The sequence below is a fragment of the Lissotriton helveticus genome, chromosome 6 (assembly GCF_964261635.1).
Source record: "Lissotriton helveticus chromosome 6, aLisHel1.1, whole genome shotgun sequence".
Classification (NCBI taxonomy): Eukaryota; Metazoa; Chordata; class Amphibia; order Caudata; family Salamandridae; genus Lissotriton; species Lissotriton helveticus.
The window spans coordinates 1,190,955,547-1,190,969,564 of record NC_136067.1 but is presented as its reverse complement, the minus strand read 5'-3'; the positions used below and the strand labels follow the sequence as shown (position 1 = coordinate 1,190,969,564).

Here is a 14,018-nt window from a genome sequence, read left to right as displayed (position 1 = left end):
TCCACCCTCCAACTCCACCCTCCAACTCCACCCTCCAACTCCACCCTCCAACTCCACCCTCCAACTCCACCCTCCAACTCCAACTCCACCCTCCAACTCCAACTCCACCCTCCAACTCCAACTCCACCCTCCAACTCCAACTCCACCCTCCAAATCCGCCCTCCAAATCCGCCCTCCAAATCCGCCCTCCAAATCCGCCCTCCAACCTTGCCCTCCAACTCCGCCCTCCAACTCCGCCCCCACCCTCCAACTCCGCCCCCACCCTGCAACTCCGCCCCCCACCTCCACCCCCACCTCCAACTCCGCCCCCGCCCTCCAACTCCGCCCCCGCCCTCCAACTCCACCCCCACCCTCCAACTCCACCCCCACCCTCCAACTCCACCCCCACCCTCCAACTCCACCCCCACCCTCCAACTCCACCCCCACCCTCCAACTCCACCCCCACCCTCCACCCTCCAACTCCACCCCACCCTCCAACTCCACCCCCACCCTCCAACTCCACCCCCACCCTCCACCCTCCAACTCCACCCTCCAAATCCAAACCAGTGTTTGTAATATCAATACATGTAAGTTACATAAATACAACACATATTGCATTACAAATGCTATAGGTGTCACGTTTACAAAAGTTATAACTATTAGCGTTGTAAATGACAAAGCAATTATTTTCACTATTTTCCACAACAAAACATTAAAATAAAATTGGTCATTTACAATAGCAATAGCTCAAACTTTCCAAATGAGAAACATATTGCATTGCATTTTAACTCCCTGTTAACTTCTGCTGATCTGATGCCTACTTTCACCACACCTCCTTCTCTACCTCCCTATTCTATTCTCTTCTCCTGTGCTGATCTGCTGCTCTCTTCCACCCAACTGCTTCTCTACCTCCCTGTTCTCTTCTCCCGTCCTGTTCTGCTGCTCTCTTCAACACCACCACCTTCTTTAACTACCTGTTCTCTTATCCTGTGCGGATCTGCTGCTCTCTTCCACCTACCTCCTTCTCCAACTCCCTAGTCTCTTCTCTTCTCCTGAGCTGAACTGATGCTCTCTTCCAACTACCTTCTTCTCTAGCTCCCAGTTCTCTTCTCTTCTCTTCTCCTGTGCTGATCTGCTGCTATCTTATACCCGCCTCCCTCTTTAACTCCATGTTCTCTTCTCCTGTACTAATCTGCTGCTCTCTTCCACCCGCCTCCTTCTTTAACTCCCTGGTCTCTTCTCTTCTCCTGTGCTGATGTGCTGCTCTCGTGCACCCCAAATCCTTCTTTAAATCCCGGTTCGCTTCTCTTCTCCTGTGCTGATCTGCTCCTCTCTTCCACCCCACCTCCTCCTTTAACTCCCTGTTTTTTCTCCTGTGCTAATCTGCTGTTCCTTTCCACAACCTCCTTCTCTAACTCCCTGTTCTCTTCTCACATGTGGATCTGCTGCTCTCTTCCTCCAGCATCATTCACTAACTCCCTGTTCTCTTCTCCTGTGATAATCTTTAAGCTATCTTCCACCTACTTCTCGAACTCCCAGTTTTTTCTCCTGTGCTTATCTGCTGTTCTCTTTCACCCGCCTCCTTCTCTAACTCCCTTTTCTCTTCTTCTGTGCTGATCTGCTGTCCTTTCACCCGCCTCCTTCTCTAACTCCTTTTTCTCTTCTTTTGTGCTGATCTGCTGTTCTCTTTCACCAGCCTCCTCCTCTAATTCCCTTTTCTCTTCTCTTGTGCTGATCTGCTGTTCTCTTCCACCCCACCTCACCTAATTCTTTAAATCCCTGTTCTCTTCTCCCGTGCTGATCTGCTGTTCTCTTCCCCCTACACCTCCTTCTCTAACTCCATGTTCTCTTCACCTGTGCTGATCTGCTGCTCTCTTCCACCAGCCTCCTTCTTTAACTCCATGTTCTGTTCTCCCGTACTGATCTGCTGCTCTCTTCCATCTGCCTCCTTATCTAACTCCCTTTTCTCTTCTCCGGTACTGATCTGCTGTTCTTTCACCCCACCTCCTTCTCTAACTCCCTATTCTCTACTCCTCTACTGATCTGCTCTTTTTTTACACCGCCTCCTTCTGTAACTCCCTGCTCTCTTCTCCTGTGCTGATCTGCTATTCTATTCCACCCCACCTCCTTCTTTAACTCCCTGGTCTCTTCTCCTGTGCTGATCTGGTGCTCTCTTCCACCCCACCTCCTTCTCTAATTCCCTGTTCTCTTCTATTCTCCCATACTAATCTACTGCTCTTACACCGTGTCATTCTCTAACTCCATGTTCTCTTTTGCTGTGCTAAACTGCTATTATTTCACCCCGCCCCCTTCTCTAACCCACTGTTCTCTTCTCCTGTGCTAATATGTTGTTCTCTTTCACCCGCTTCCTTACTTAACCCCCTGGTCTCTTCTCTTCTCCTGTGCTGATCTGCTGCTCTATTCCACCCACCTCCTTATTTAACTCCCTGTTCTCTTTTGCTGTGCTGATCTGATGCTCTCTTCCACCCACCTCCTTCTCTAATTCACTGTTCTCTTCTATTCTCCCATACTAATCTACTGCTCTATTACACCGCGTCATTCTCTAACTCCATGTTCTCTTCTACTGTGCCGATTCCACCCGCCTCCTTCTTCAACTCCCTGTTCTCTTCTCCTGTGCTGAACTGCTGATCTCTTCAACACGCATCCTTCTTTAACTCCCTGTTCTCTTATAATATGCTGATCTGCTGCTCTCTTCCACATACATCCTTCTGTAACCGCACACTCACATACATACAACCATGCACGCACACACATACAACACCTCACACACAACCACACACATCTATCTATCTCCCTCACTCTATCTATCGCCCTCACTCTATCGATCACCCTCACTCTATCTATCTATCGCCCTCACTCTATCTATCGCCCTCACTCCATCTATCTATCGCCCTCACTCCATCTATCTATCGCCCTCACTCCATCTATCTATCGCCCTCACTCCATCTATCGCCCTTACTCTATCTATCGCACAACAACAGCATCACTCGGGAGCACCACAAAATCACTATGCGCTACCACAGCATCACTGAACGCCACAGCATCACTTGTCGCCACCACATCACTCAGCGCCACCACAGTATCAATCTGTTCAAACATTCAACAACTGGTTCAAATATGTTCTCTCAATGTTTCAAGCTTTATTACAAATGTCACAAAAAAGTTGAGATTTCACTTCTGTTCTTATATTTTAGTCACGATAAAATACACTGAACATAATCTTCACAAAAGTTATTTACAAAAGTTTAAGCTATTGCCATCATAAATTACAATAACTTTTATTTAAGTATTATTATTTTTTTTTAAAACATTTGTAAAATCAATACTTCTAAGTCACGTAAATACAAAACATGTTGCATTAAAAATGCTATAGGTGTCACATTTTCAAAAAATTAAAGTATTACCATTGTAAATGACAAAGCTATTAATTTCACAATTTTCAAAAATAACACACAAATAACAAATTTGTCATGTACAGGACAAATAACTCAAACTTTCCTAATGTGAGACCTATTGCATTGCAAATGCTTGTTTTGTCTTTCCCTCTGTGATTCGTTTCCTTTTCCTTTAGCCACTCATCCTGTCGAACTTCTCCGTTCCCTACTGTCTTCCATCACCTTTGTTCATACTCTCCTTCACTCTTATGTTTTCCTTCCCTCTTATGTTTTAACATTGGTTTTTTCTTCCTTCCCCAAATTCCTTTCTCCTTGTCCGTTCTTTCTTTTTCCCCTTTCTTTTACTCTTCCTTCTTCGATTTCCCTACCTTCCTTTCTCTTGAACTCCGCTTTTTCCTTTGTTCTTCCCTTCCTTTCTTAAAATCAGTTGTTAAAATGTTTTCAATTATTATTACACCATCAATACTTGGTTTGTGTTTAGGAGTTAAAGTTTAAAGAAAAAGTCTAAGTAGAATAATTGATCTCACTAACAGTTTGTCATTTTTTTTCTCAAACGAAGTTTTAAACATTATCGTAAAATAAGAAATTTTCCAAATGTGACATCGAAGCAACAAAAAAAACAACCAAAAAAAAATCCCAATATTAAGTTAATCAAACTTATAAGAAAATATTATGGGGAAACATTACATTTTAAAAAACGTAACCTAATATCATCCCGTAGACGTCCAGCAGGTAGAAGCTGACCCCAGTGTTCTAGGTTTCAATTCGTCCTTGCCCACCCTTTTCAAAAGCATGGCTGACTGAAGAGAACTTGGTGTGGGCCACTACGCCAGACTCTCATACTGATATTTTTTATTGTACCATTTTGTTTAAACTGAGTGATGAGAAGGTGTGAGCTGCCCTGCGCCAATACGAACTCTAGCTTGCAGCTGATTAAGCACAAAAGAGGAAACCATGGTATACTGTCTTGGCTCTAAATTAGCCTCCCTTCTCTATTGCTTTCTTTAGGCTGCTAAAGGAACCTACAAGCAATAACTTATTCAGTGCAGTGGGTTTCTTTGAAATATTGTATCCGCCTACAAATGAATTTGGTATTTTATTGGTCTGTCCATGGGCGAAGCAGATCCACTTCTAGCAGAGCAAACCTTGCATGTATTTGCATTTTGGAACGGACTTAGCTGATTACTTTAAAAGAGGAGGCCTGTAAATGGAGCCTGAAAAGCCATATACATGTTTGAAAACCTACTGCTAATTGTACGACTCTGGTGCCCTTTCACTCTGTCTGCCCTTGAATGCAGGCCAGAAACTTGACCGTTGGTGTTGTTGCCGGGTTAAGGGGTCGGGGAAACTGTAAGGTTCAGAGGACAAGGTGGTTAGCATTTGAAAAAAATCAATATCATTTAAAAGTATGTCATTGCAAAAGTCAATGCATAAAACTGAAGCATTTTTTATTAAATGCATTAGTTTGGGTTTTCTCACCGGTTACACCTCTGCTCATGCTTTGGTCTTCTGGCATCCACCTAGCCTTCCAAACCCCACCTCAAAAGAGTGGATACTGTAAGTACTTTAAGTAATGTCGAATCTGTTTGGGAAGTTACTTTACCACAGCGACGGCTCCTCTGCTGGAGCGACACCCCCCCCCCCCCCCCCCCCCAGGAAAAAAAAAATACAAAATTATCATTTTATTTTTTATCTTGCAGCAGAGTCTTGGGACGGGCCACAGCACTGCAGCAGGGGGAGTAGGAGGGATGGGCACTGCTGTCAGTTCTCGTGACGACTTGTCCGGCTGTCTTAGGACGGCCAAACCGTCATACGTGCTTACATCTCTCCAATGCACCTGTGTTTCTAGGTGGAGAGACCAGCAGGCACAGTCACCCAGCTCTGGATGGAGCGCAAAACAAGTCCGCTCCGACTAATCCGGACACTGATCTCTGAGACCAATGGATTTGGCTGTAGGGGAGTTTGGGGGCTTCAGCATGTGGCAAGGGGAGCAGAAGTGTTTTTTTAATGTTTATTTTGTTACGGGCCTCCCTGTGCTGCTGCCCCACATTTCCCTGACACCAGCCCTTCCATTTGATAATATAAGTCCTTTAGAGTCGTCAAACCCACAAAACAAAGGCTCGTCGTTTAATCCATACAAATAGATTTTAATGCAATAGAATACTTTTAAAAAGTACAGATTCTTTCTAACGATGCTCTGATTACGTACGCTCTTTTCCTTTCTGTAGACAGGCTTTCCGTTGAATTCCTTCTTCATTGCTCTTTTGGGCCAAGTGTTTAAAAACGCTTGTTTCAACTTACTGAACTGGCTTGTTGTTTGCTTTATCTTCCACTCTAGAATATTCAGTCCTGTGTCCCTTTTGGGGTTTGTATCACCCTTGATTATATTTGTCAATGTTTTTGTCTCGAGGAGCCATTTAGGTAGTATATTAATGTTGCCCTGGCCCTCCTCAAACCGCTTGAATTCTGATTACTTTTTTAACGTTATACACACAATTAATTCATGTTGGTGCCTTGGCCGCTGCAGGACTAAGGGTCTTACCTGCTGTCCCTACCTGCAGAGGAGGGGGGGTCACCTACCTCTTACGGTCGCAGTACTAAATAGCAGGACGTTCCGTCGGCACAGGACACCTTGATGGGTACTGTATAGAAATGTTGGGCAAAAATTCTATTTCAAAATTGTCGTACACGTTTGATGGCTGAAATAAAGTGATTTGAAAGGACTTCTACTGTATCTTTGTGCAGTTTGGGGGCAAATGTGACTTCAAATTATTTGCTTAGCTGCAATGTACTTTTTTTACGTTCTGAGCAAATAATTGATATGGTACCTTCACTTCTTTCTTTTATTTGATCATTTTGGTTTTTTTAATTTTCCCACCCACTTCCTTTCCGTTTTAGCTTTTAACTCATTTTAATTTTCCTTTGTCCCAAGTGTGTGTGTGCTGTACATTTTCTATCTTAATTTTGGCGCCTAATTATCTGGTGAAATTACCAATTTATTCCGCCCGTCTAGAGTCAACATTGATATTTGTATAGCACAACCCTCGCCAGAACAGCGGTGAACAAGGCATACTATCGGAAATAGAGGACGATTCAAGCTAATATACAAACGTGTGATCGTGTACATCTTGAATCTGTTTATGCATGGAGAGATGAGGCCACACAGTAGAGGAATTCCCCTACTTTGAAAATCTGCTCTAAAACGTAAACGCTTGTACCCTTGTATGTGCGTAAAGGATTCTTAAAGGTTTGCAAAATGTTTTTCAGAACCAACTAAAAACAAGCATTTGCAATACAATAGGTCTCGCATTAGGAAAGTTTGAGCTATTGGTATTGTAAATGACACATTTTTTATTTGTGTTGGTTTTGAAAATAGCTAAATTAATAGCTTTGTCATTTACTATGCCAATACTTCTAACTTTCGCAAATGTGACCCCTATAGCATTTGTAATGCAATATGTGTTGTATTTACGTGACTTAGATGTATTGATATTACAAATAACAATGGCTTTTATTTATTTTTAATAATTAATACTTAAATAAAAGCTATTGTAATTTATAATGGCAATAGTTTAAACTTTTGAAAATAACTTTTGTGAAGATTATGTTCAGTGTATTTTATTGTGACGAAAATCCAAGAACAGACGTGAAATATTAACATCTTTTTATGACATTTGTAATAAAGCTTGAAACATTGAGAGAACATATTTGAACCAGTTGTTGTTAAATGGTTGCACAGATTGATGCTGTGGTGGCGCAGAGTGATGTGGTGGCGACGAGTGATGCTGTGGTATCGCATAGTAATGTTGTGGTGCCCCTGAGTGATGCTGTGGTGGTGCTGTGGTGATGCGATTGATGGAGTGAGGGCGATTGATGGAGTGAGGGCGGGCGATTGATGGAGTGAGGGCGGGCGATTTATGGAGTGAGGGCGGGCGATTGATGGAGTGAGGGCGGGCGATTGATGGAGTGAGGGCGGGCGATTGATGGAGTGAGGGCGGGCGATTGATGGAGTGAGGGCGGGCGATTGATGGAGTGAGGGCGGGCGATTGATGGAGTGAGGGCGGGCGATTGATGGAGTGAGGGCGGGCGATTGATGGAGTGAGGGCGGGCGATTGATGGAGTGAGGGCGGGCGATTGATGGAGTGAGGGCGGGCGATTGATGGAGTGAGGGCGGGCGATTGATGGAGTGAGGGCGGGCGATTGATGGAGTGAGGGCGGGCGATTGATGGAGTGAGGGCGGGCGATTGATGGAGTGAGGGCGGGCGATTGATGGAGTGAGGGCGGGCGATTGATGGAGTGAGGGCGGGCGATTGATGGAGTGAGGGCGGGCGATTGATGGAGTCAGGGCGGGCGATTGATGGATAGTGTGAGGTGGCCTTGTGGTGGACGTGGTGGTGGTAGAGGTAGACGTGGTGGTGGCGGTGGTTGTGGACCTCGCGGTGGTTGTGGACGTGGCGGTGGTTGTGGACGTGGCAGATGTGGCGGTGGTTGTGGACGTGGCAGATGTGGCGGTGGTTGTGGACGTGGCGGTGGACATGGTGGTGGTGGACGTGGTGGACATGGTGGTGGTGGACGTGGTGGACATGGTGGTGGTGGACGTGGTGGACATGGTGGTGGTGGACGTGGTGGACATGGTGGGTGTGGACATGGTGGTGGGTGTGGACGTGGTGGTGGGTGTGGAGGTGGTGGTGGTGGGTGTGGAGGTGGTGGTGGTGGGTGTGGAGGTGGTGGTGGTGGGTGTGGAGGTGGTGGTGGTGGGTGTGGAGGTGGTGGTGGTGGACGTGGTGGTGGACGTGGTGGTGGTGGTGGTGGACGTGGTGGTGGTGGACATGGTGGTGGTTGTGGACGTGGTGGACGTGGTGGTGGTGGACGTGGTGGTGGTGGACGTGGTGGTGGTGGACGTGGTGGTGGTGGACATGGTGGTGGATGTGGTGGTGGTGGACGTGGTGGTGGTGGACGTGGTGGACATGGTGGTGGTGGACGTGGTGGTGGTGGACGTGGTGGTGGTGGACGTGGTGGTGGTGGACGTGGTGGTGGTGGACGTGGTGGTGGTGGATGTGGTGGTGGTGGACGTGGTGGTGGTGGACGTGGTGGTGGTGGACGTGGTGGACATGGTGGTGGTGGATGTGGTGGTGGGTGTGGACGTGGTGGTGGTGGACGTGGTGGTGGTGGTGGTGGCGGTGGATGTGGATGTGGACGTGCTCGTGGTGGACGTGGTGGTGGTGGACGTGGTGGTGGACGTGGTGGTGGACGACGTGGTGGTGGACGTGGTGGTGGTGGTGGTGGTGGTGGTGGACGTGGTGGTGGACGTGGTGGTGGTGGTGGTGTAGGATGTGGTGGTGGTGGTGTAGGATGTGGTGGTGGTGGTGTAGGATGTGGTGGTGGTGGATGTGGTGGTGGTGGTGGATGTGGTGGTGGTGGTGGATGTGGTGGTGGTGGTGGATGTGGTGGTGGTGGTGGTGTAGGATGTGGTGGTGGTGTAGGATGTGGTGGTGGTGTAGGATGTGGTGGTGGATGTGGTGGTGGTGTAGGATGTAATGGTGGTAGACGTAGTGGTGGTGGATGTGGATGTGGTGGTGGTGGATGTGGATGTGGTGGTGGTGGTGGACGTGGTGGTGGATGTGGTGGTGGTGGTCGTGGACGTGGAGGTGGTGGTAATCCTGAAGAAGTCTGCCAGCGATAGATGAGTGAGGGTGACAGATAGTGAGGGCGACAGATGGAGTGAGTGAGGGTGACAGATGGAGTGAGTGAGTGAGGGCGACAGATGGAGTGAGTGAGGGCGACAGATGGAGTGAGTGAGGGCGACAGATGGAGTGAGTGAGGGCGGCCTCGTGGTGGACGTGATGGAAGTGGTGGCGGTGGACATGGTGGTGGACGTGGTGGTGGGTGTGGTGGTGTTATAATCAGTTGTGAGTTTGTGGCATTTAGTAAGTGAGTGAGTTTGTAATAGTGAGTATAAGAGTGAGTAAGAGTGTTTTAGAGTGAGAGAGTAAGTGTGCAAGAGTGATTTTGAGACATTGAGTTAGATCGACTGATTGAGAGACTGTTTTAAATATAGTTTGTTAGTGGCTGTGATTGAGTGAGTTAGTGGCTGTGGGAGATTGTTAGTTAGTGAGTGTGAGTAAGTTAGTGTTTGAGAGTGTGAGAGATAGTTAGTGATAGAGAGTGCCAGTGTGAATTTTTTTTGGCGAAGTTGTTTTTGTGAGTGGGTTAGTGATATTGTGAGAATGTGACTTTGTTTTTGATAGTTTGTTAGTGAGAATGAGTGACTGATTCCGTTAGTGACAGAGAGTATTAGAGTTAGCTAGTGTGATAGAGTGTGAGAGTTAGTTATTGAGACAGTGTTTTCGAGACGTATTTTGTTATTGTTAGTGAGAGAGTTTGTTAGTGAGAGTTTATTAGTAAGAGTTAGTGAGTTATTTAGTTAGTGAGAGAGTTTGGGTGAGTCAGTATGTGATAGAGAGGGGCAGAGTTATTTAGTGATAGTGAGTGGGAGAGTTATTTATTTATCCCAACTGAGCGTGAGAGCTAGTTAGTTATTGAGAGAGATCGGAATAGTTAGTTATTTATTGAGAGTGGTTGATTTAGTTAGTTTGTGATAGAGAGTATTAGTGAGTCAGACCGAGTGGCGCCTGTTGTCTGTTTAGAGCAGAGAGGAAGGAGCTGGAGAAGCAGAATTAACGCTCTGCCATGGGAGAAGGGAGAAGGTACTGAAGGAGGATGGCTCTGTCTGCCTTGTGCCCCAGTGGCGCCTGTCGTTGGTTTCCCGCGAACACTTGCTAATTGAGCGTTGTAGCTGTAGAAAGCAAAGACCGCCACAGAGATGTGCATTAAGAAAATGTAGAACAGTATTTTGTTGAACAAAAAAACATAATCACACCTGCTTTGACCTTACCTAAATATTTAATCTGATAACAACTGGCACAGAGGGATATTACCTAATAATCTGCAAATATACAAATGGTATTCCTTGTGGAGGAGGATGGCATTGGGAAAATTTCACACTATTCTCATTTGCCAAATCCATGCGCTCAATTTATTTATCAATAAAAAGACGGTCATGTTTGTTTAACAACGAAACCATGTGTCAGCTGGAGACAAGGCTGATTTGCGTGAAAAAGTACGTCATGCCACAGAATTCACTTTAGACGATGCAATATAATTTGAAAAATGCACACGCTTTATATATTTTGAAACAACAACCCGGTAATGTTTGTTTAAGAACAAAACCACTTAAACAAACACTACCGGGTTATTTGTTCAAAATATATAGAGCGCGTGCATTTTTCAATTTAGATTGCATCGTCTAAAGTGAATTCTGTGGCATGACGTACTTTTTCACGAAAGGCAGCTTTGTCTCCAGCTGACAAATGGTACCATCAAGGAGGATGGCGCTGTCTGCCTTGTGCCCCAGTGGCGCCTGTTGTCTGTTTCCAGCTAACACTTGCTAATTGAGCATTGTAGCTGTGGAAAGCAAAGAGGAACACAGAGATGTGACCTAAGAAAATGTAGAACAGTATTATGTGGTATAAAAAAACCATAATCACACTTGTCTTGACCTTACCTAAACACTTAATCTAATAACTGGCACAGAGTGAAATTACATAATCTACAAAGAAACAAATGGTATTACAGCTGGAGAAAAAGCTGCCTTTCATGAACAAGTCTGATGGGGGTGGGGGGCGGGGGAGCAGGGAAGTGAGCATATTGGGTGTGAGTGAGGCCAAGCACGCACTGGTGAAGCGTCGCGATTCAAGAGCCTGGTGGTGTGCGAGGTTGTGTCGGGTGGGGGTGGGGGGGGGGGGCGTATGAGCGAGTGGGAGGGAAGGAGCATATGAGGTGTGAGTGAGGCCAAGCGCCACGCTTCAATGGATCACATGCATTGGGAGGAATCAGCTTGTTCAAGAGTGTTGTTTCCCCTACAATCGTTCCGACCTATAAATAGCTCGACCTAAACAGTCATATAATGAAGATTGTTAGTTTCACAGTTTAGATTTTCACGAACCAAAGACACCTGATTGTTGCAACTAGTGAAATATTTTACGGTGTGTTTTTCAGGGGGCTGCAATTTCGATGATGGTCTTGGCTCTTGTGATTACCATCAGGACCCATATGACGACTTTGATTGGGTGCATGTCAGCGCTCATGAGCCTCACTTCTTGCCTCCGGAGATGCCGCCAGGTAGGAGTAAATGTTATGAAGCTGCTTTAAATAAATGTGCATCCGTATTAACAAGTAAGGCTGCAAAGTGGTAGAAGCTTGGAAGGAGAGTCACTGAACCTTGGTCTATAAAAGAGCGATTCCATTGGTGTGCATGATGTTGCCTTGCACATTGGTGGAAGCTTAATGTGATGATTGTTCTACACCGATTGCTCAGTGGTGGCAGGAGTACCCTTTCTGGAATAGGTCTGATTGCATACCCCGATCATTCTTTCTTGATTTAAAAAATATACTGCAAAAACTGAATTTGTGAATGTAAAATGAGGTTCTTTGTTGAACTTTCTTCCTACTTTTATCAGGGATGGAAAAGGACGCTGAAAACTTAAGGGACAGGGATATTGTTAAGTGGAGAATAAATGGAGCGATATGAATGCAGCTACTTGCCAAGCAGAAGGAGAAACTTGGCTGTTGTCAAGGGGTGGAAATGTGCTAGATATGGGGACCAAGCACGGGGAATAAGGGAGCAGCAGTTCCGGGCTGGGGGCAACTGGAGGTCAGACTAATCTGTGGCCTTGCTGCTAAGGACGGAAGTTGGGTTTGCTGCTCTCTGAAGTCACACTAGAGCTTGTTAATTTGTTTTGGATCCTGGTGACAAAAGAAGGGCATTATGCTGAACTGCGACACGGCTTTTGCAATGATTTTCTTCATTTATGACTTGCAGTACTCGCTTTTACATCCTTTCAGAGTTTTTTTGTTTTTTTTTTGTGTTCAGAATAATTTTATTACATTTTTTCTGAAAAAATGACATAAATAGACAACACATAAAATGTGAACATGGGCAATAATACCTAAACAATTGATAGATGCAAATTAGTAGCAAAATATAATAGGTCATTAAATTTCAAGAAATTACAATCAATAAAAGAAAAAAAGAAGAGTAGTAGAAGGGGAAAGGAAAAGGGCAGGGGAAGGAAAGGTACATACTATATCATCTTATATATAAATTAGAGTTACTAATAACATACAAATAATGCAAATACAGGAAAATGTAATGAAAAACAGAGGATATAGTGGAAAATACTTTCATAGCAACAAATATGAATCTATAGGTGACCAAAAGGATTGATAAGAATGCGAGTTATGATTAATTCCATGTAGGGATAATTGAGCACCTCTTCTTGTAAAAATGATCCAGGACCACCAAACATGAACAGATAGAGATGGAGCATCTTTCCAACAAAAAGTGATTGATTTTAAAGCCGCCGCAATTAAGAAATTAAGCAATTTTGCTTCTGAGTCATTAAGATGGTGTACAAGAGCAACCGATTTACTAATTAACAGTTTATAGGAAAGAGCATCCTGAATAGGTAATATTTTTATCATAATATCCCAAACTTCAGACCAAAATTTTGAAATGAAAGGGCAATCAAATAGCATATGTTGTAGGGACCCAGGGTGCAATTTGCAATGCCAACAAGTATCAGATGGAAGTAATTTAGCACGGAATAGACTTACTGGGGTCCATAAAGAATTGAATAGGATATGCGCATTCGTCTGGTAGAGAGACACCGGTAACCAACCAGAAATGCTATTAAGCCAAATAACTTTCCCAGTGTCATTAGACAGAGAAAGGGAAAGTTCAGTATTCCAAAAGATTGAAATTACATTAAGATTGGTACCTATTGAAGTAGCTAATTTTTTATACAAAATAGAGACTGCATTGGAAGATGCAGATACAGCTTGAATATAAATGATCAAATCTGTTGCAATAGTAGATGGGATACCATGCAGAAATGAATCCAAAATTGAATTACATAAAGACTGATACTTATTAAAATCATCATTAGGTAACTGAAACCTTGATTGTAAAATGTCAAAGGGAATAAAGGCATTATCACAAAATAAATCTTTAAGATAAAATATACCAGCCTTAAAATCCAAGAATTCCAAAAATTCACATTTCTATTCAATTTAATAACAGAACTATGCCAGAGTGATACATCTGTAGTAGTATTTATAGGAGAAGCAACATTTGAGTCCAAATCATTAAATATTAATTTTGAAGATTTGGTAATAACTGAATGGTGGATAACTGTAGATTTTTGAGACATAGTAAGCAAGGTGGGTAGTGGTAAAGGATTAACAAGCGATTTCTCTATATGAAACCAAATAGGAGATTTAAGAATAGAGGAAGAATTAAACCATAGAGAACTTTGTTTCAATATAAATGCTTTATGATATAAAAGAAAGTCAGGTAACCCAAAACCTGCATGACATTTTGGTATTTTTAGTTTTTTGTAACAAATACGAGGTGATGTATTATTCCAGAGAAATTTGGAAAGCATTGTATCAACATCTTTATACAATTTTTGTGGAAATTGAGTAGGGATCATAGCGAGGGAGTAAAAGATTTTAGGAGCAATATTCATTTTAATGGATTCCATCCTCCCCCACCAAGTGAGA

At 44.2% G+C, this 14,018-nt stretch overlaps 1 protein-coding gene across 14 annotated transcripts in view; it reads left to right on the top strand.

Annotated features, from left to right (window-relative positions):
• The window catches only part of PTPRK (protein tyrosine phosphatase receptor type K), a 1,613,435-nt gene that overhangs the window by 349,098 nt on the left and 1,250,319 nt on the right, over positions 1-14,018 (top strand). For all 14 annotated transcript variants that reach the window (XM_078648913.1, XM_078648910.1, XM_078648911.1 and 11 more), the window contains one exon: positions 11,454-11,576. In XM_078648913.1, coding sequence (XP_078505039.1) covers positions 11,454-11,576 — 123 coding nt within the window. The remainder of the gene's footprint in view (positions 1-11,453; positions 11,577-14,018) is intronic.